This window comes from Carassius auratus, chromosome 24 (genome assembly GCF_003368295.1).
Source record: "Carassius auratus strain Wakin chromosome 24, ASM336829v1, whole genome shotgun sequence".
NCBI classification, from domain to species: domain Eukaryota; kingdom Metazoa; phylum Chordata; class Actinopteri; order Cypriniformes; family Cyprinidae; genus Carassius; species Carassius auratus.
Window position 1 is genome coordinate 1,166,853 of NC_039266.1, and position 22,346 is coordinate 1,189,198.

The 22,346-nt window shown below is 36.4% G+C and overlaps 1 protein-coding gene across 3 annotated transcripts in view; it reads right to left on the reverse strand.

Annotated features, from left to right (window-relative positions):
• ctnnd2a (catenin (cadherin-associated protein), delta 2a) overlaps nucleotides 1-22,346 on the reverse strand; it is a 273,177-nt gene that overhangs the window by 88,415 nt on the left and 162,416 nt on the right. For 2 of the 3 annotated variants that reach the window (XM_026200540.1, XM_026200543.1), the window contains one exon: nucleotides 21,237-21,543. In XM_026200540.1, coding sequence (XP_026056325.1) covers nucleotides 21,237-21,543 — 307 coding nt within the window. The remainder of the gene's footprint in view (nucleotides 1-21,236; nucleotides 21,544-22,346) is intronic. The other variant, XM_026200542.1, reaches the window with a different exon arrangement.

A 22,346-nucleotide genomic window follows, 5' to 3' on the forward strand; every position in this document is an offset into this window, starting at 1 on the left:
GGACAGATAAGTTCGATACACATGAGTATCGGGATATTTTTTATTTGCCGATACTGTATCGATTCTCAAAAATGGAATATCGATATAAAAAAGAAAACCATACAAGATTCATGGCGGTTGTTTAGTTTTGAGTTCATTTCTCAACTGCTAGATGGCAGTCTTCATCTATGAACAAATCCTGAGTGACGGGAAATACTAGAATTAGAGCACGCCACTAATGTTAGCGTTAATGTAGTTCACTGCTATAATGGAGGGTGAAATAATTATCATAGTTCACGTTTCTGTCTACAAAGCTGAACGTGCCGTCATTTGGGCTTTTGTGGTAAGGTCCACTGTGGGACTGTGACGCTGACGCCACCTCGGTTCTTCCGCTTGACGCGACCCGGTTCCGCCTATGGCTGCACCCCGCGGCTGTAGCTTTCTCTCATTTTGGGGGTGTTTTGTGCAGTTGGTGCAGTGCTCGCATCGCGGTTTCAGCGATTCCACACGAAAAATAAATACAAATGGATAAACCTGTCAAATCCAAGTGGAAAGGTTCAACATCTGTATTAATTTTATTGTTTTACAATTGTTTTGTTTTCTTTAGGAATATATATAAGTTTGGCCTTGTAAAATGTATATTTTTTTCATTACATCTAATTGATCAAAAATACACTAAAATATTTTAAGTTATTATTTTGAAAAATTAGTACAATTAAAATATAAAGTAAATACATTTTAATATATTACAAAATGTAATGTATTCCTGTAATTGCAAAGATACATTTTCAGATTGTTTGGAAACTTGATTTGATGCTCAAGAAACATTTCTTGTTAATATAAATATTAAAAAAAGGTTTTGCTATATATTAGTTTTGTGGAAACCATGATACTTTTTCTGATTCTCTGATTATCATCATTTATTTGAAAAATAAATCATTTGTATCATTATAAAAGGTATTACTGTCACTTCTGATCAATTTAATGCATCTTTAGTGAATTAAACTATTAATTTATTTCACTAAGAAAGGCCAAAATCATCACAATTTAAAAAAAAAACAAAGACTTAAATTACTTCAGTCTGTGTGCACTGAATTTATTTAATACACGAGTTGAATTACTGAAATAAATGAATTTTTCCACTACACTGAGATGCACCTATATATTCAAGTAAATATGCCACACTTTTGGCTGTAACTGGACTAATAATTCCATAATCAAATACATTCCATTGAATTCTGCCATTTTTGCCCTATAATCAGCACTGAAAATTTCAAAAGTGTGTCTGCTCATTACCTTGATATGCTGCAATACTGAGCGATGTCATGACAAAGCAATAGATACATATGTTCCTCTCTCCTCTCAACAGGGCAACTTTTAATAGAGGTACATTTGAGGATACACATCTAGAGGTCAGGCTACATCTGGCATGAAACATTAAATGAATGTCTGTGAAAGCCTGAGATGGACGATCTCTGGGGTCTCTGGAGCGTCAGATCTACTCAATCAGTTGCAGCTCAGCAACACTGATGAAAATGATCATGTCAGGGAGTAAGTGGCAGAGGAATGCCATATTCTGAATCTCTGAAGATTTCCTCCATGGTGGATGGGTTTGTTAGGATGTCCTGGAAGCTGCGTCGAGGTACGAATCTCTCTTGACTCATGTGATGAAAGATGACAGTCGTTCTTGGGATGCCCCCCTCAGAGGTTCTAAGGTCAGACCGCATCCAAGGACATACGTGTCAATTATGGAGGAAATGGAGAGAGGGACAGGAACATGTGCACCAGTGGAAATATGGCGTGGGCGGTCAGTAGATATGAAGCAAATTCTATTTATACAGAGAAAACATCAAGTGACAATGTGAAAACACATGGGTTCAAAGATAATGAGTGGATGCTGTTAGCCCAATGATATAGTGCTCATTAGACACTGGATCTAATTAAAAATGTATTTACACTTATGAGAGTAGGAGTTGATATCTTACATTTTTACAGTTAAATGAGTAGAATTGTGTAATAATGTGTAAATGTTTACCATTTTTTTGTGAACTGAGATATATATATATAGAAGTGAGTACACCCCTCACATTTTTGTAAATATTTTATTATATCTTTGCAGGTGACAACACTAAAGAAATGACACTTTGCTACAATGTAAAGTACCAACTGAACAGCTTGCATAACTGTGTAAATTTGCTGTCCCCTCAAAATTACTCAACACACAGCCATTAATGTCTAAAACGCTGGCCACAAATGTGAATACACCCCTAAGTGAAAATGGCAAATTGGGCCCAATTAGCCATTTTATCTCCTCTGTGTCATGTGAATCATTAGTTTTACAATGTCTCAGGTGTGAATGGGGAGCAGGTGTGTTAAATTTGGTGTTATCGCTCTCACTCTCTCATACTGGTCACTGGAAGTTCAACATGGCACCTCATGGCAAAGAAAGGATCTGAAAAAAAATTATTGTTGCTCTACATAAAGATGGCGTAGGCTATAAGAAGATTGCCAAGGCCCTGAAACTGAGCTGCAGCACGGTGGCCAAGACCATACAGTGGTTTAACAGGACAGGTTCCACTCAGAACATGGTCAACCAAAGAAGTTGTGCATGTGCACAGCATCATATCCAGAGGTTGTGTTTGGGAAACAGACTTATGAGTACTGCAGAGATTGAAGGGGTGGGGGGGTCAGTCTGTCAGTCCTCAGACCATGCGCTGCACAATGCAACAAATTGGTCTACATGGCTGCCATCCCAGAAGGAAGCCTCTTCTAAGGATGATGCATAAGAAAGCCTGCAAACTGTTTGCTGAAGACAAGCAGACTGGATTACTGGAACCATGTCCTGTCTGATGAGACCAAGATAAACTTATTTGGTTCAGATGGTGTCAAGTGTGTGTGGCGGCAGCCAGGTAAGGAGTACAAAGACAAGTGTGTCTTGCCTACAGTCAAGCATTAGGGTGGGTGGGAGTGTCATGTTCTGGGGCTGCAGGAGTGAATGCCAACATGTACTGTGACATACTGAAGCAGAGCATGATCCCTTCCCTTCGGAGACTGGGCCGCAGGGCAGTATTCCAACATGATAATGACCCCAAACACACCTCCAAGACAACCATTGCCTTGCTAAAGAAAATGAGGGTAAAGGCGATGGACTGTCCAAGCATGTCTCCAGACATAAACCATATTGAGTATCTGTGGGACATCCTCAAACGGAAGGTGGAGGAGTGCAAGGTCTCTAACATCCATCAGGAAAACACAAAATATTGACATTTTGGTCCCAATTTGGACATTTTCACTTAGGAGTGTACTCACTTTTGTGGCCAGCGGTTTAGATATTAATGGCTGTGTGTTGAGTTATTTTGAAGGGACAGCAAATTTACTCTGTTATACAAGCTGTACACTCACTACTTTACATTGTAGCAAAGTGCCATTTTTTTTTCAGTGTTGTCACATGTAAAGATAATCAAATATTTACAAATATGTGAGGGGTGTACTTATGCCTGTGAGATACTGATATATATATATATATATATATATATATATATATATATATATATATATATATATATATATATATATATATATTGTGGCGAGTGGGGCGGGGGCGAGAGGCGTGGGAACGAGGAGTGAGGCCAGGTGTAGTGATTAGAGATGAGCTACACCTGCGCCCCACCGCCGATGTCGAGTCCCACGTAGGAGATGGAAGGATATAAAACTGGAGCGACGATAGTGAAGGACGAGAGAGGACCAGGCCTGGGCCATTATTTTATGTTTTGCTTTTTATTTATGCACACCTGTCGTCCGTGAGGGGCTGGTGTGCTGTTTTGTGTTTATTTTGAATAATTAAAGTGTTGTGTGATTGTGCGCCGGTTCCCGCCTCCTTCTTCCGGATGAATATGGAGATTTTATCATTACATATATGTATATATATATATATATATATATATATATATATATATATATATATATATATATATATATATATATATATATATATATATACATACATTTTACAACAAAAATGTTTTAAAGTAATATTTTTATTTATGAAATATTATTATTTATGAATTAAGAAAATGTTATTTTACATTTTATACAAAATTCTGTACAAGAATTTAGAAACTTTCAAAATATACATACTAAATATTCCTAATCTTATTATTATTATTTTTTTATAATTCTGAATAGCTAATTGACATTTCTGTGTTTAAAATGATTATAAATTATATTCTACAGCATTCTGATGGCCAGTACACTTAGACCATCAGCCACTCTGCTGTATTAATGTCAGCATGTGCATCAGATATGAAATACAGTAACTTGTATCATATGACCACTAATCCATACCTAAATATATACAAACACTTTCTTCTGAGCAGATCTGATGCAACAAGTAAGTTGAAATGTTCTCTGCAAGAGATCAGGTGAAGTCTATAAACGTCCATTTCCATTATAGATCCCTGCTAAAAGCGGCCTGTGGGAATAGATTTTGTAGCTTTCTGCGGGACCTGAAGGTGGTTTAAAGCTGCGATGCCATCTATTTGTCCCAGCATGCATCCAGAGAGTAAGCAGATCTGAAAATAATCCTATCCAATAAATCTCTATTACAACATGGCCGAGCAACAGGCTCCCTTGGGAACTGCATCCCAATTAGTTGAACAAGGTCTAATGTCCTAACGAGCTATTTCAGGTCCATTCTATAAATAAACCCCTAAAACACACATTATCACCACACAGATAAAGTCTCACCTTCCTCCAGGCATATTGTGCCAGATCGCAACCTGTCAGAAAACACGTCAGAAACCATCTTCTCCAAGTTTGCTGCGGCATCTGGCACCATACTTACTACAGCCTCAGATAAACAGCACGTCTAAAGCAAAGACAGCTGCGTTAATGAAGGGCAGAAGGCCTTGTAGACCCTCACATCCTATCACTAAGTTTGGATCTGATTCCACAATACCACAAGAGCACCTGTCTCACATCGCCCATGAGGGAACATGGGATATCTGGCAACGCGATTCGTGAATCTGCCAAGCGAAAACTTCTCCCTCTACCTTTCTTTGCAGTCATTTATCGAGCCACCAAGGTACAAAAGAGAACAAATGGGCTCATTCACTGTAAAAAACAAATCTTCCTGGTGGGACAAAAACACAGATTAGGGCTCTGAATGGTGGACTTTGGCCATAGATTCGATGGAAAGTCTTTTATGGCCATTTAAATCTTAAATGAAAAATTTCCACAGCTCTACCTGCATGAGGTCAGTGCTATGGTGTGAACAATTGTACCATGGACGGAGAAGCTTCCAGAAACTCCTACTACACAGATAACCCTGGGAAAATTTGTGTGAAAGGAAAAGATGAATGCTGCCTCTCAAGATGAGCGATCCATCAATACATCTGCTAGGAGATCTTTGTGTGGGTTTCTTTCTGTGTTTGCTTTGAATAAACACTAAGACAAAAGGTAGATGACAAACAGAGAGTGAAAGGGTGAAAGAGGGATGTTTAATTCATGATTTCACCTCTTCTGAGTGCAAAGCAAACAAAGATAAACCAAAGCTTAAACATTCTCCACAAGTTCTCTCTGATGTTGGACAAGATTAGCTAACAAAACTTCTATATCTACATAAGGCTTTGCAAACTACGCTTAACCCCTGGTTTAATGTTTCTTTGAACCCTTTAGTAAAGGCCGTGTTTTATGCTAGTCATTCTGAAATGGGGTTAGCAACACTTTTAACCCTACACCATTTTTTTTTTTTTTGCAAAAGATGAAAAGCATAAAGTTTTGGCTTGTTTTTGTTGAAAGTTTCTAAAGACAAAGTCAATTTACACTGTTTTTGTGTGATGTAAACCAAGCTTACATTAAATGACACGCGGTTAACAATCTAACATACGAAAAGTGGAAATGAACCAATATTCAAATTATAGTCAACAAGCAGGTAATTATTTTTGTGTTATGGCTGATATTAAACTATTATTTTCTCTACATACACTATTATTTAAACTTCTTGGCTCAAAAAAAGTGAGGTAATTTTGTGCTAAGAAATACTACTTTTATTCCGCAATGATGCATTAAATGTATCAAAAGTGCTTTAAAAGACATTTATAAGGTTACAGTTGTCTATTTCAAATAAATGCTGTCCTTTTTAACTTTATATATGTCAAAAAAAAAATCCTGAAAAAAAACCAAACAAAACAAAAAAACTAGAACTGTTTCCACAAAATTTTTAAGTAGCACAACTGCTTTCAATATTGATAATTAATTTTTCACCAAATCACCATATTAAAATAATTGTTGAAGTTCATATGACACTGAAGACTGGAGAAATGGCTGCTCAAAACAAAACACAGACCTGTTGAGCATAATAGACTCAAAAGAAAGAACCGCCAGATCACCAGAACATTGTACAGTAGGTAGGTATGTATATAAGCAAAACCAGGATAACCCACTGTGAAAAAAAAAAACTTCTTACTGAACAAAAGCAAGGCCAAACAGAGGATACCCAAAGTTCATTCTTGTGCATCAGTGTGTAAAGCTCTTTCAACAGCAGCCTCTTCTTGCTCTGTTCTTCAGTAAAGTACACACAATTGCAAGAAAAGAGGTAACGCTTCTGGGGACCCCATAAAAAACGCCATATTAAATTTTTACTGCCTCTGTCCATTTAAAGTTCAATCTATTTTCAGAGACAGCAAGACGGGAGTAAAGGCCACAGCAAACAAACAAATTTACACCAGCAACACAATCCCATCAGCTAGACTGTAAAAGTCAGAAGATTTGAGACTAGCATTTCAAGTTCGTAACAAAACTTTCAGATTATGAATACTGCATCAGTATGTCCAATAGTAAATGTGTCCATTTTATATTAATGAACCAAGGAAAAATACTTGCATACAAATTGTGAACTGATAAATGGATCAAAATGTCAGCTTCAGTTCTGGAGTGTTAACGACACAATCCTCAGCGGCCCAGACAGAGTTATGACTCGTAGAGTTTAGTCTAAATAATGTGACAACTCAAAGTATACAGGAAGAAAAGAGAAAGAACAGACGCCAGTCCAAAGGCAGAGTGAATGTGATATCTGAGCCTCTGGGACTCCATGCCCTTTACTTTTAGCTTGAGCTGCGTCCAGTGTAGTTTTCATCCCCTGTGACTGACTAACCGTTATTTGATGTATGATATATGACAGACACGTGTCGTACACGTGAGCTGTATTTTATGTGCAGATACTGAGGTCTGTAAGTGGTGGAGATGAGGAGTAACCAGTAGTTTAAATACTTTTTTAAGAGGTTTATTAATGGGCTTTTTTTAAGCCTTTATTTGGACACGACAGTATAGAGCTGACAGGAAAGCATTGCGTGGAGCGGCAAATGAGAATGAGATGGGATTCGAACTCGGGTTGCACTGTATGTCAGCACAATAACCACGATTGGCGCTGATATGCTTTAACTACTTTAAATTACATTAGCTTGATATAGTATAATTTGCATACTCTGGTTATGCCATAACATGATCTTTTACTCAATATAATTTAATGCACTGGGCAATGCTGATGCAAGCCATGCGAAAAAGCCTTAAACATTAAAATGTTCCAGTCACTGCAAGATGCTTTGATGTTGTACCTGACAGCTACAAATTATATTTTAATGACTCTTCAAATGTTCTTCATTTGACAAGCTGCACCTTCACATTAACACCTGAATCTCTACTGTCTAAAGCAGGTCATATAATTTGCATATTATGTGCGAGTAAGCTAATGGCTTCAAGTAACAATGTCAGTATTCAGTTATTATTCAAGTATTGATAACACACAGACAGATGCATTCCCCTCTTGTTGCCCTGTGCTTTGGGATTAGCTCAATAACAGCAGCGTCTCTGATGAGACGAGCTACCAGAGTACCATATGGACGGCTGTCAGTACCACACTCTCTGTCTCCCATCTCAAATCTCCCAGTTGCAGACAGCGTCCTGACCTGACAGATCCCATACTGACAAACAGAGACCTCAGATACACCTGTGACGCTCAAACGCTGATAAAGAGAACAGAACAAGCCAACAAACATCAAAAGGGAACAAAGAAGCTCACACAGGTACTTAGCAACCAAACAGCAGCAAAAAATATGATCAAAGGGAGTGGGATTTAATAGCTAGTTGAAGCCAATGCATTAATAACGTGCTGCAAGATGCAAGCAGTCCAAAACATAGGCTTGTTCAAATATGGCTATAGGGGGATTAGACTGCGTGTGCGTAGTCCCAGGGAGAAGCTACTGTATTCCCTTCCCTTAAGCTAGCTAAAGGTTATATTTGATATGCATGCATACATTTGCCACTGCAAATCCTCTTCATTGCAGAGTGAAGAATTTTAATGGGTACGCAATTTACCGAAGAGCGATAACCAGGTGGCTGTATTGTGTTTGCTTTAATGGCATCACAAGTCTATGATGTAATGAGTGGTGTGTGTACATTTATGATTATTGAAGGTTTTAAAGAGGCATGCAGGGCAACATGTGACAGGCAGCAAAACCTGTTTCTAGTGTTTTTCTTGTTTACCTTTAATTTTCCTATGCCGCTACAGAATTCATTAATAACTTTACTAAATACTCACTGGCTAAGAAATAAATAATTATTACCTTACAATACATCTTTTTTCAAATCCACATCTTTGAATATCACTCCACTGATGTCTGTCAAAAAATAACATGCACAATAAATTTGTTCCTCACTTGCATAAATTTTATTGAAATAATCAGGGAGCTGAGTGAAATATTTCACACTGCATGCTGGAGAGAAAAACGTCTAATTATAAAGTTTTGCTGGGTTAGTAAACATTGTTCAATGGGATGTTTCCTTATGTTATATTTTGACTTATTATTATTTTTTTTTATGCAAGGACTATGCATTCTGATTCAGGCTTTTTTATTTTTATTTTATAATTTTCCGATTTTTTATCCCTCTCAAGGAAGGCATTGCAGATTTGCAACAGTTAAAAACTAACTACCTTATTACTCCAGAAACATATTTTATGTATCTGGAGTACTAAAAACTTGTTACTAAAACTTAATTTGAGCCTGAGAGGGTTAAATAATTTTCTGTTCTTGACTTTGACTTAATTTTGGTAATAGATAAACTGTTTAATGACTGATCTTGAGATGAGCCCTTAAAAAAAAAAAAAAGCCAATTGATTTAAAAATTCTCTCAAAATAGCTCATTATATAATGCCTTTCCAGTTCAGACAAAAATAATATGAAAACGTTTGCTCAGACTACATTTTTTGGAGTGACCTTCTGTATAAAAGTCAGGGCTTTTTCTGCTCTTCAGCTCTGAGTGATTTTGCCCTCAAATACTGTTATTGAAGTGATGAGCGTGAATTAAAGGTTGTCTGGTAGATAGATAGTTTGAGTGTAATAGCCCGAAGTGGAGTTGGGACAGCCTTCTGGCCTGATTCATATGCTAAGTCAATAACCCGCAGGGATAAATGCATTATGGATTAGCTTTGGTTATGTAGCACACAGCTTGCTGAAGTCACATCATATTAGTATTCATGTGTGTGTGTATTAGTGTTGGTGTGTCGAAGAAAACAGTGAGAATATGTCACACAGCATGCAAAACTTGATTTTCACTGCAGAATACTTCATCCAGCAAAGACTTTTGCCCATGTCCGACAGAAACAGCTCTGCTAGCAGTCCTAGCAGTGCTGAATATTACACTGATGTAAATGACCTTGTGTGACTTCCATAAGGCTTATTCAAATGGCTGACCATTTTGGCATCAACGACGGGATTGTAGTTCTGTGGGTGAAGAAATGAGAACCACAGGACTTTAGCCACATGGGCTTAAGTGTTAGACGCTATGTTGTCGACTCGGCTGCTGATCACTCCATGATCACGGCGTAAAACCACAACAACAAGGACACTGATGAGGGAATGTGTGCAATGTGCGACCCTCAAACGGACCCACAGAATCACTCACTGTCAGCCTACATTCCAAGTCATGGAAATATGAGCAGAACAAATCGAGACTGAGGTGACTCACGTATGCCTGTGTAAGTTTGCAGCATCATTGCAGCAAACATTTACTTTTCATTTCGAGGCAGGTCAAAGAACTGATAGAGAAGACCTTTGAAGATATTAGTGGCTCCTGGAAAGAGACTGCTGAGCCTCAATCCAGAGATGAGCTACAAGCTTCTGCATTGCTCGGCAAACAGCCCCACCTGGGTTTACAAATGGATCCTCACGTTTCCCCCTGAAGAGTCTGGTTTTATGCCTCATCCTTTGGGAGAGATGATGGCCAATTTCAGAAAGCCGTATAAGATAAATAAAGACAAAGAATAATACGGTTTGCCCTCTTTTGTGGCCCAGAAGTCAAACAAAATGCCTGGAGATGCATGGAGCAGAACGGCATTGGAAAAGCAATATCTTATACTTTGTTTATACTCACTTAAACTGTAAACAAAGTTTGTGTCACTCTCACAATTCTCAAAACAAGTTAAGATCTGAAAAATGATCACACCATTTCACAATTGTTCAATTTTTTTTTGAAAAATTGCATGTGTTTTGGAACGCACGTAAAAGAGTGAGTACATATGTCTACACACTAACTAAATGTGCATGTTTGCTAATTAAAACTAAGTTTATTCTCAGTGTAACTGTCACTCTCTTCACAACTTCACAAAAATCTTTCATCGTGTGAGTCATCAAATACAAATGATTCATTCAGTTCATGAAATGTGTGTTATGTCTGCTAAATCAAAAATGAACTGTCATAGTCATGAAATAGGAACCACATTAACACATCAACTCATTAAAATTGAAAGCTTTTCTGGAAGTCATTTGGTGACAATTTTTCTGTATAAATCTTAAGCAGTGTTATTCTAGTATCATTAGGATATATATATATATATATATATATAATATATATATATATATATATATACACACACACACACACACACACACTTTTTTGCAACAAAAATAGATGTACTGCATACAAACGTGTGTATTATTTTTCTACATACTGCAGTACAGACTTTTCCCAGTAAACTTTTACCTACTGTTAAAATCTGTGTGTAAAAAGCTCAGTGTGATACACAATAGCAATGTAGCACATTAGCACTGAGATATTGAGAATTATTTTTTTGCAGTATGTGTGAACAACAACAATGAACAACCATTTAATTTGAATATAAGAAACACTGACAGCCATTTAAGCATTTTTGGCCAGTACACCTCACACAATGACCAAAAAACCCTTGATTTTGATGGCATTGGCCAATTTACTGATAATAATTGGAATTTAAATCATTAATTAAATGATTTGTGTGAGTTACTGTATTGCAGACATGATGCCACATAAAAGAGCTGTGACAACTGATCTTACCGTTGAGAGCAATGTTCTTGATTTCAGTTCCTGGAGGTCCACATCTCCGCACAGTTTTCAACCCTAATCAAACACACCTGATCCAGCTAATCAAGGGCTTCAGTATTACTAGAAACTTCCAAGCAGGTGTTAGTTGAAGCTGGTTGGAGCTAAACTCTGCAGAGCTGTGGCCCTCCATGAACTGAGTTTGAGAATGTCAATACGGTTTCAAAAAGATTGAGAAAAACTAATTAGCTTTATACAGGTCTTGGGGTCAAACTTGTTCATGCTGACAGCCATTTATAAAAAATAATTGGTCAAGAGCACTTAAAATTGTCCAGTAATCACTGTATAGCTTATTAGGAGTTAAGTATTAGTTAATTGAATCACAACGGAGCCAAGCAAGCATAACAGCCGCCATGAAACACGCAAGTTTATTTGTGCACAATTATGGGTTTACGAACAAATGCATTAGAGAGAGAGGACAGACTGAGAGATTTCTGAAATTGTAGATGCAAGAATCAAACCATCTCTCAAACAGATTAATCACATTATAGGATGGTAAACACCACGTGTTCGGCGTCCTTATATTGAGCTCCTCGCAATCAAGACTAATCTGCTCCTGCAATTTTTCTGCCTCTAGATGCAATCAGCGTCCATATATTTGTCGGTTGCAGCTTTTTTGTGCAATTAGAAATATGGGGGAAAGACTATCTTGAACAAATGAAAACAAACAAAATACTGTAGCGTGCAGAAAACATTTTTTTTTTTCATTTGGTTTTAGTGCTAACTCTCCCACTGAAAATTAATTGGTATCGTGTGATTACCATGTACAGGGCAAGATTGGGTAGCACTTTATTTTACAGTCCTGTTCCCCATGTACATACTATGTACATGGTACATATAGTAATTACAATAACTATGTAATAACCAGGTACTAACCCTGAACCTACCCCTAAACCTAACCCTACCCCATGTAGTTACCTTGTATTACCAGAACTTTCTTAGATAAATACACTGTAAATACACTGTAAGTACACGTAAGTACACATACTGTAAAATAAAGTGCAACCCATAATTGCCTTTAGGCTTAATACCCAAACATTCTATTCCAAATAATTGATTTTGAATGAGTGATTTGGTCTTCTTGAATTGATTTTTTTTAGTCACTGTCATGACAGTGTCATTGTAAAGGCGCAACATGGTGAAATCTCAACCTCTCTGATCTTACCACCCAAACACATGAATCACCCAAAAGACCTCTGCCTTGACTGCATAAAACTGGCCACCTCAGATAATGTTATATTCATAAATGTTTAAAAATGTGGTGACCTCCAACATTAAAGACATGATTTTGCTTAGCCAACATATTCCTATTTATCCAACCTGACACTTTAGAAATGTCAATGAAATTAAGTGACAGGACCAGCACTGCGCATTAACCTTAAGCACAGCTTGTTGCGTTCATTGATTAACTCTCTGTCTGTCTGTCTATTCCAGGAATCCATACTGACTTAACTTTAGTTCCTTGAATACAGAGCACTGAAATAGCACTCATTAACACTATACCATACACTCAACCACACAAGCCTGATACAAAGCGAAGAACTGAATTACAATTACAGCAGCCACAGACAACCCTCTACATTGTGAGTAAATCTTATACTTATACTGAGCCTCCAGCTCAAAAACTGGCGGCCAGTGTGTGAATTGGAGGTTCAGTATAAGTTTAGCACAGATATATTTTATATATTTTCACTTGCCGAACACTCTGACCGAGCGCTTCAGAGTTTCACTCTCCGTAAAAGTGATTTGTGTTATTTTTCAGTTCATCTGAGTGGATGCACAGCACAAAAATGGTAGCATTATTGATGCTTAAACTACAAGAACGTAACTTTGGGAAAATGGTGACTAGTCTTGCATTGCCAGGCCTGCAGACTGACGGCAGAAGGTCTGGAATCCATGGCAGCTTTCATTGGCCAAGGACCACCCATGAGGCTGTTTGTCTGACAACTAATCACAGTTCATTTCACTCAGTGTCAAGTTTCGGAGCTTGGAAATGTTGGCACAATAACAGACCGACGTGTAATAACGTATTTAAAGGATTCTATGCCACGAAAATGAAATATTTCACATACTTTTTGAAAATCCGTCATTTAGTTGATCCTGATCAGCGCTCATCATCACAACTGTAAACACGATGGCTTTCTTCCATGAGCGGGTTTGGCATTACGGACTCTTTGTTTCCAGGCAGAATGTTAAAAAACATAACAAGCACATCTCCCGGAAATCATGTACACTTCAACCAATCAGTAGGTGATTTTGAAACTCCTAAAGTGTTTCCAGCTAAGTGTGCCGAATACTTTAGACATTCAGCCAATGTTCTGTGGGCGTGAAGTCTGAGGCTGAGACTACTACTGGCCTGGCATGCATAATACATTGTTTTATTTGTTTTTCGGGAATCTGTGTGAACGGGGATTATTTTGACAACTTTGTTTGCAGCACAGTACAAAAAATGCTAACTAGAGGTTTTTGATTTTTGAGATTTTTAAATGAATTGGCATTGGCTCAAAATTAATTGGCTCTCTCAAAATTAAAATGCAGCGTGGGTGTTTTTATATGAATGTCTCATTGAAAGAACCAACCGTCTTCAAAAAAGCTTCAATGTAATTTTCATTTAGTCTTTCCAGTAATGCCTGATAAAGAAGCTTATTTGATCTCTATATCTCCTGCTCCAACAGTGTCTCCTGCTGGCAAAGAATTAATTTGCATCTTCAAGTCTGGGAAATTCTGGTGTCTGTCAGCAAACATTAACAAAATGCAAGCCTCAGAACAGTTTTGAGAAGGTGCAAGTCAGCATGAAACGAAAGCAGCGAGTGTTTATTTTCTCTACTGTGTCGTCTATCCAAGTGAAACGGCATCTGAAATGAGAGGGCGGTACTTTATTTAATCCTTCAGAAATTGATTGGATTGTCGAAAGTTGGGGCGTTGCTAGTTTTGGTGACCATTGAACTTCACTATTCATTTTATGTTTTACAGAGAAAAATAAAGAGATGTAAACAAGTAACTCATAAAAGAATTTTCATTTTTGCTTGATCAGATAAGTTTTGGTATAAATAAATCTTTTTTACAGATACTGCTTGGATTAATACATAGCTAATCCCATATTTTGAAGTGTGGTTTATTTTGAATTATTTTGTGTGGTTTAAGTGGCAAAATATTTTCAGGACCACTGCAAGGTTAAACCCACCCACCTCGCCGTCTGCGTCCAGCGTCTGGTACTCCAACAATCAGGTCCATATTATCTATAAATCCCAGTAGATACTAAACCCCTAGAATAATCATAATCACTTATAATTATGAGCAGACCAAAAGTCAAACAGAACATGCATTTACACTTATGTAAGCTCAAACAGGCTAATGGAACATTTGACAGATACAGTAATTATTACTATAAACACCAGATGCACACAGAATGAAATATGACAATGCTGTCTCTCCATCCGTGACAACATGAGACAACACTGCAAAACTCTTTGCCACTCAGGCTACAATGCACCAACAAGAGCTGTTGCTTGCACAGTTACTGCAAACAAACCCTGAGGTCTTCAATTTCCATCCCAATGCACTTGGCACTGAGTCACTCCAGAGTCATGCATGCATAATGTTCCTTACACAGCATAAACCCACCTGTACACTGTGTCAATGTCAACTGCATTCCTACACTACAAAGTAACCACATGCTCTAATAAAAGCATCATTCATAATAGTACAAGGCATCATGTGTGCTGTTCTGTTTTGCTATCAAGATCTTCATGGCAGAGGTTTCCCAAGAGACTGATCTGAACATAGATGTGAGGGCAATGACGTACTCAGGGTCACAGAAGCAGCTGTCTATAAGTCTTCGTGAAGGGAAACACAGAATGGTAATTTATCAAGTCAAGTCAAGGTAAGGTAAAAGACAGCATGGCTGGGGTAGAGGCCATGAGTCTCCAGCATTGAGTTCTATATTGGAGGCATTTATAAACCTGAGCTGAGAGTGTTTCTGATGCACAACAACCACCATGTTCTTTTGCTGTTCTAAAAGCAGTGGAGCTGCAACACAATTAAGCTGTTTATTAAAACCAAAGAAGACAAAATATGCAAACAAATCCAGAGCAGGACTGTCAATCATTTAGAGGAACACACAGCAGTGGAGCTACTGAATGAATCTTTGATTTTGAATGAAATGGTTGAATGAATGATTCAATGATTGGTCTTTTCAGAATGAATTTGAGTTTTGGAACGATTTGTTTGAGTGAATCTTTTGTTCCTGAATAAATCAATGTTTTTTAACTAATCAGGTTCATTAATGATTCGATTATGTCATCTAAGCAGCATAACGCATCAAATTGCCCCTCTGCCACAGTTATGCATATCTAAATACTGACCTCCAGTTTCACAGAATAATACAAACCACCTGATTTTACAAGCACTGTTCTCTTTTTATTAACCATCCTTAGGTCATTCAAGGGCATCACCTTCCCAACGTTCCACAAGACATTTTCTGTAAATCACAGGGTGCATTTGTATTTGTCAATGCAGAAGCATGTTTTTGTCCCTGAGTGGACAAGGACGGCACTCAAGTGCACGTCCACATTAAAACAAAGCACAGAAAAAGCTTGTTGGTGCCCCAGTATTAATGACCGTGTTGAAAAGGTTTGCACATAAGCTTTGATCAATAGAAGGGGGAAGGCGAAGGGCAGACCCCTTTATTTTCTGTAGGCAATCCCTTATTTTTTCCAGCTCTACGGGATACACTGGCAAATCAATAACCCCCATTCAATCACACTCATTTATCTTCATCCCTCAGTCTCTCTTCTTCCTCCATGTTCTCTTGCACTGCAGATGGCTCATAATTCTGTTTACCGTCTGCCAAAGATTTTCTCGGCAAGTAGTGGCTGCTGCTTTTGATGGTTTACTGAGCACTTGAACCATATTTTTAGCCGCATGATGAACGTTAATAACTTGCTAATGTGCTTTTTGTTTTTAATCACATCGTGCCATTGACAGGTTTCACATACGTGGATCGCAACTCCCACACACCTGTCTAAGATACATTGGATACATTGCATGGATAACAATTGCTTGAGAAAGTTTTGACACTTGAGAACAGTTATGTCTTTGTGTCCTGTCTATTTCTTGAGGTTTGGGTTGTAGGCTACCATGCGCCGCTTTCAGGTGGAAAGGTCAAAGACTCTCTTTTTGTCGTTTTGAATAGTTATGTATTTCACCCAAGGACACAGTTTGCCCTTACAAATTCATACAAAAACACTTTTTAGCAGTGCTTAACATTTGCCACGGGCTGAGGATGTCTAAACTTATTATGAGCTGCACCACTTGTGGCAGTGTGTGGTTAGCATACCTGTCCTCCCTCATCCCCAGTGATATCTCTAGGGAGGAAACACTAGAACAGAAGCAGAAATACCCTTCATTAGAGTCATAACCCGATTACAGCTTATCACACAGCAAAATATACTCAAAAATGCAATTAAATAAGCCATTTACTCAAGAGAGCAAGTCACATAAGGGAACAAGCACCGTTTAGTGTTTAGGTCATTGGATATTTTTCTTGTGTTTGCTCAAATTAAATAGAGCAAAAAGATTCCTGAAGTAAAAACACTTAATTGTTTCCTCAGAGACAATGATTTTTAACAATAAATTACAAACATTTACAAACCTGCAGAAATGAAAAATAAATGCATAAATAAATAGGAACATATAGGTATAAATAGGTAAAAAAGGTATAAATAACTAATAATAAATGATATAATTATTTATACAATTTTATCATTAATTTATTTATTTTAATAACTTTTTCTTAATTTATGATATTATTTATATATATATATATATATATATATATATATATATATTTTTTTTTTTTTTTTACTTCAATTTACTTACATGTATTTAAATTATTTTTACATTTAAATAATTAATTAAATATTTTTTAATTGATTTATTTATATGTACATTTATTTTTCTGCAATATTTATTTAATATTTAATACAACCACACGTGTATTTATTTCCAGATTTATTTATACATTTATTTTTTTACTTTTCTGTGTGCAACATGGAAATGAGAGAGGCAGCCCTTGTGGAGCTCAGGTAAATATAAAAATAAATAAAAGTATGAATAAATATAAAAATAAATAAATGCATAAAAAATTGCTGCAGGTTTTGTCCTCCATGCTATGAGCTGGGTGACTGCTAAATAAGGACATACAGTATTATGTAGATTATCTAGTGATTTTAAAGTAATTATATTTATTTTAATAATATAATCATTTTTAATAATATTTTTGGTATTATTTCATTATTTTTAAGAGCCGAAATTCTAGGGAAGTGTTGCACTATATACCCTTGAATAAAGATCCACCAAGCTGCTGTTAGCATGGAAATGAGAAGCAAGCCAAAAAGTTATCTTTAGCTGACTCTCATGAAGCATTGCAAATGCAAACTCTACACAAGGAAAATAAACATTATAAATATATATATATATATATATATATATATATATATATATATATATATATATATATATATATATATATATATATATATATAATCAGTAATTATAGTTATTGTTTTAATTTGTAATCTTATATTTGATTACATAATTCACAATTCATTATGGGATGTGTAGTTCATTAGTTCACTGTAGTTCAAAAGACATATGGTGCACCCGAAATCGCATACAGAGTAGGTACTACATTTGAATTGAAACTACTTCACAACTCTAAAATTTGGATGTCCAACATCTGCCATGTTGATACTGTCTTGTGACCTTCATTTCACTGCCATTGACAGATCCCCTCCCCTCCTGTCCACACTTTAGATTCTCACAGCAAGTGGTAGGTTATTTTAGGTTATAGTGTTGGTGCTTTTCCTCTACTGTTTTTCAAATGAATTCAGATACTCTTATACAGCAGGGTACTATTCTATTTCAGATGCAGCAATATGGTACAATCTTCAGTCTTCAAATAATTTTGAATGCATTTTTAATCTTGGATGTAATATTGAAATCCCTTGGGAGAAAATTAAAGGCAAAAATACTTAAGGTTGATGAAAAAGTGGGCAGTCCCAGTTGATCTCCATACAGGCACAGCATTGCCTTTACTGTATATGAATTACACTCAGACTAACAAGCTCATTCTCTCATTCTGCTGCTAGTGCTAATGATATTCAAACATCTTCCCTCCCTCCACACTATAAAAGACCAAAGAGCACAATAAAGATCAAAGACACTATCAGACTCTCTGCATCTCTATACTGACTCTTTAAATGGCTTTATAGTTAGCTACTTTGCATTAGTAGCTGCGTACCTTTCAGTTGCTTGACTGTCGCCATACTACGTTATGAGCAAATTGCACCATTTCAGAGTAACATCTCCAACACTTATAGTATGTAGTCATCAGCTCTGCAGAAACGAAAAGCGGCCACCGCTAGACTGCAGTAGCCTTTATTAGCCCAACCATGAGTGTCACCAGAAATCACAACTAATTATCTGCTGTCTGGTTTTTCAGGAGAGCTGTAACACCGAACAGATGCACCCAGCGGTTTCTTAATGGTAACATGTGATCGTCGCTGTCTAATTAATGAAAGAATGGAAAATGAAAGTTTTTAGTGATTTAATTAATACTATCACACATATCAGCCACTCCTTTAAAAATAAACAGTGTGTTATAATACTGAGAGAGGTATGAATTCAAACAAAGGAAAATCTGACAAATAGATGAACACTAGAAATATTGGTAACACTTTAGTTTAGGGAGCAATTCTAACTATTAACTAGTTGCTTATTTGCATGCATATTCCTAGCATATTGACTGTTTATTAGTACTTCTAAAGCTCACATCAATGACCACATTTAAGATCCCTTATCAACGTCCTTGCTAACTATATACAGTACAAGCAGCAAATTAGGAATTTATTGAGGCAGTTGTGGGAATTGGTCCAAACTAAAGTGGGACCAAAATATTAAAATTATGACGGTGTCTAGTGTATTATTAGAGAGGTGGGAAGAATAAGAATTATTTAGTACCCCCAATCTTTATGAATATGGTTTGTTATCAGTAGCCAATATTAGTGTTAGTGACTCTCATAACTCATTCCATACAGTTTGGACATGAATTATACCTGAAATTGAAGCGAAAAGAGTTCTATTATTAACACCCTTGTAACAACCTAGAACACCATAGCAACTGCATGGCAAAAGATTCAAATCACTCAGAGTACCTTAGAAACCACAAAGAACACTTGAGCTACTGCATAGTGACACTATAAAATAATACAGAAAACCTCAGCAAATATCAAGCAATGCCTAACAACCACACAGAGTGCATTAGCAATGCAGATCCATCAAATAATATGTGCAACACAAAGAGCCACGAAAGAAGGAAAATATGCTAAATGACTGCTTTTTCTTTTAAATGAAATGAGAAGAATGCATTTAGATTTTTTATAAATATTTTCTAAAGAAGTTTCTTATGCTCACCAAGGTTGCATTTATTTTAACAAAAATACAGTACAATATTGCCAATAATTTTAATTAGAAATACCGGTTATCTTCAGAAATCAATCTAATATGCTGATTTGGTTCCCAAGAGACATTTCTCATTATTATCAATGTTGAAAACAATTCTTATATTTTTAATGGTTTTGTTCAAACCATCATACTTTTTTTCAGGGCTCTTTGAGAACAAATAAAATAAAATAAAATAAAATAAAACAGCATTTATTTCAAACCGAAATCTTTTGTAACATAATGCATTTCTTTACGGTCATTTTGGCCAGTTTAATGCATTTTTGCTTAAAAAGAAAACTGGTACAGTGTATGATCATCTGGCAGCAAAAATGCAAAAAGAAACAAATAATATTCTTCCAAAAGCTATATTGACTAAGAAACAGTCACAGAATACATAAGTCAGAGAATTAACAGTCTATTTTAACCAGAAATCTCATTCTATAAACTTAGAAGCCATCTAAGATACAGAATCATAATCGCAGGAAACAGTGTATCACATGCTAAATTAAATTATCAAATTATTTATTTGCACAAGACAGAAAAACAGTAGACATAAAAAGATATGGTGGTACAAAACCCCAGCAGGATTGGTCCTTGATAAGTCAACTGCTTTACTGTGATATGAACTGAAGATTACAAAACAGAGCTCCATTATGGCTACAAAATCACTTCCTTCTCATTTATGTAACGACCAAATGTTTACTGAGAAATCCTGAATATGATTTTACCTCGATAGACTGTCTGAATGTCTATGATAAGGATTTTCTGAAGGATCACAAGGATAAATAGCATTTTACAATATATTAAAATAATTCCACAATATTACTGTTTTTTATGTATTTTTGATCAAATACATGCGGTTGTGGTGAAGACTTCTTTCAAAAACCAAAAATCGTACCGATCCCAAACGTTTGAACGGTTGAAACAGAAATACAGAAATATAAACAAGGGACCTAACTTAAACTAAGTAACAACATCAAAACTAATATAAGACCAAAATACTAAAGAAAAATATGAAAATAAATAAATTAAATAAATATGTAAATAAATAAATCTAAAATAAAATAAAATGAAAGCAAAATGGAAAATTTAAATAACCACAATATAAGACAAGCTGGACGATCAGTTAACTAGTTGTCCATCATGATCCATATACTTATAAGTTGGATTTGAAATTCTGAAACTTACAGTACAACAGGAACTTGGTTAGTCTCTACAGTGCTCTAAAACAGTAATACTCACTTGAACTGTACTGTTCAATACAGCTCAAATTTGATCGATATGTGTAAATTTGCCAGGTACATTTACTGTGACTATATAAAAGGTCCATGCAGACTCACCTGGGATCCTTCTGGATGCTGTCGATGGAGGGCGAGCGGGCCAGGTTGCCCTCGGGTGGCAGGGCAGGGCCGGACTTGCTGTAGGGAGACTCCACTGAAGAGCAGTACGGCAACGTGCGGTAAGTATCCGTGTAATTGGCACCCTGACCGGACGCATAGCCGCCTCTGGGGAACGTCCCTGTGGCATTCTGACTCCCTGTTCGCTGCAAGGGTACGGAGTCAACACCGGGGGAGGATGGGGCTATGGCAGGAGAGTAGGGACAAAACAAGAAGTTCAGGACCTGCTCACAGAACTGGTTCACTAGGTCTAGGTACAGGAACAATGAGAGGACAAGCAGACAAGACGTGATACAATGAAAGAATGACAAGGAGGGAGCAGAAAGGAGAGGAAGAGACGACAGAAATGAGAACGACAACAATCAAAAGCTCCTTAACAGGTACATAACAGAGACAAATTGAGTGTTACTAAGCAAAATCTTTCTTTGGCAGATAAAAAAAAGGATTTAAATGAGAAACAAAATACATTTGGATAGTTTTGGATGTGCAAAGCAACATATTGTAACAAATTTGACTTAAGTAATCACAATCAGCCATTCGGATGCTGCATTTCTTTAAAGGGAATGCTGAATTAAATGTCTGATTACAGTTGACATTTTAATACATTTTCTACATTTATTTGATAAATTATTACTTTTATTCAGATATTTATAAAGGCAAACATTCTGAAGATGTTTATACAAAAAGTTGATATTTAAAAAATGCTGGGCTTTCCATTAATTACAGAATCCTTAAATTATAAAATAAATAAATAAATAAAGGGAGCACGCCTGTGTTCAACATGGAAAACAATAATACATATTTCTTATGCACCAAATCATCATATTAAAATATTATGTGACACTGAAGACTGGAGTAATGGCTGCTGAAAATTCAGCTTTGCCATCACAGGAATAGAATAGAATACGAGTTATTTTAAATGGAAACATTTCACAATATTACTGTTTAAATGTTTTTTATTGTTAAAAAACAACAGCAACACCCCAACATTTTGACAAATTAACCTCAACCCTAAAAATAAGGAAATTAAAATAAAAAAGGAACAAAACCAAA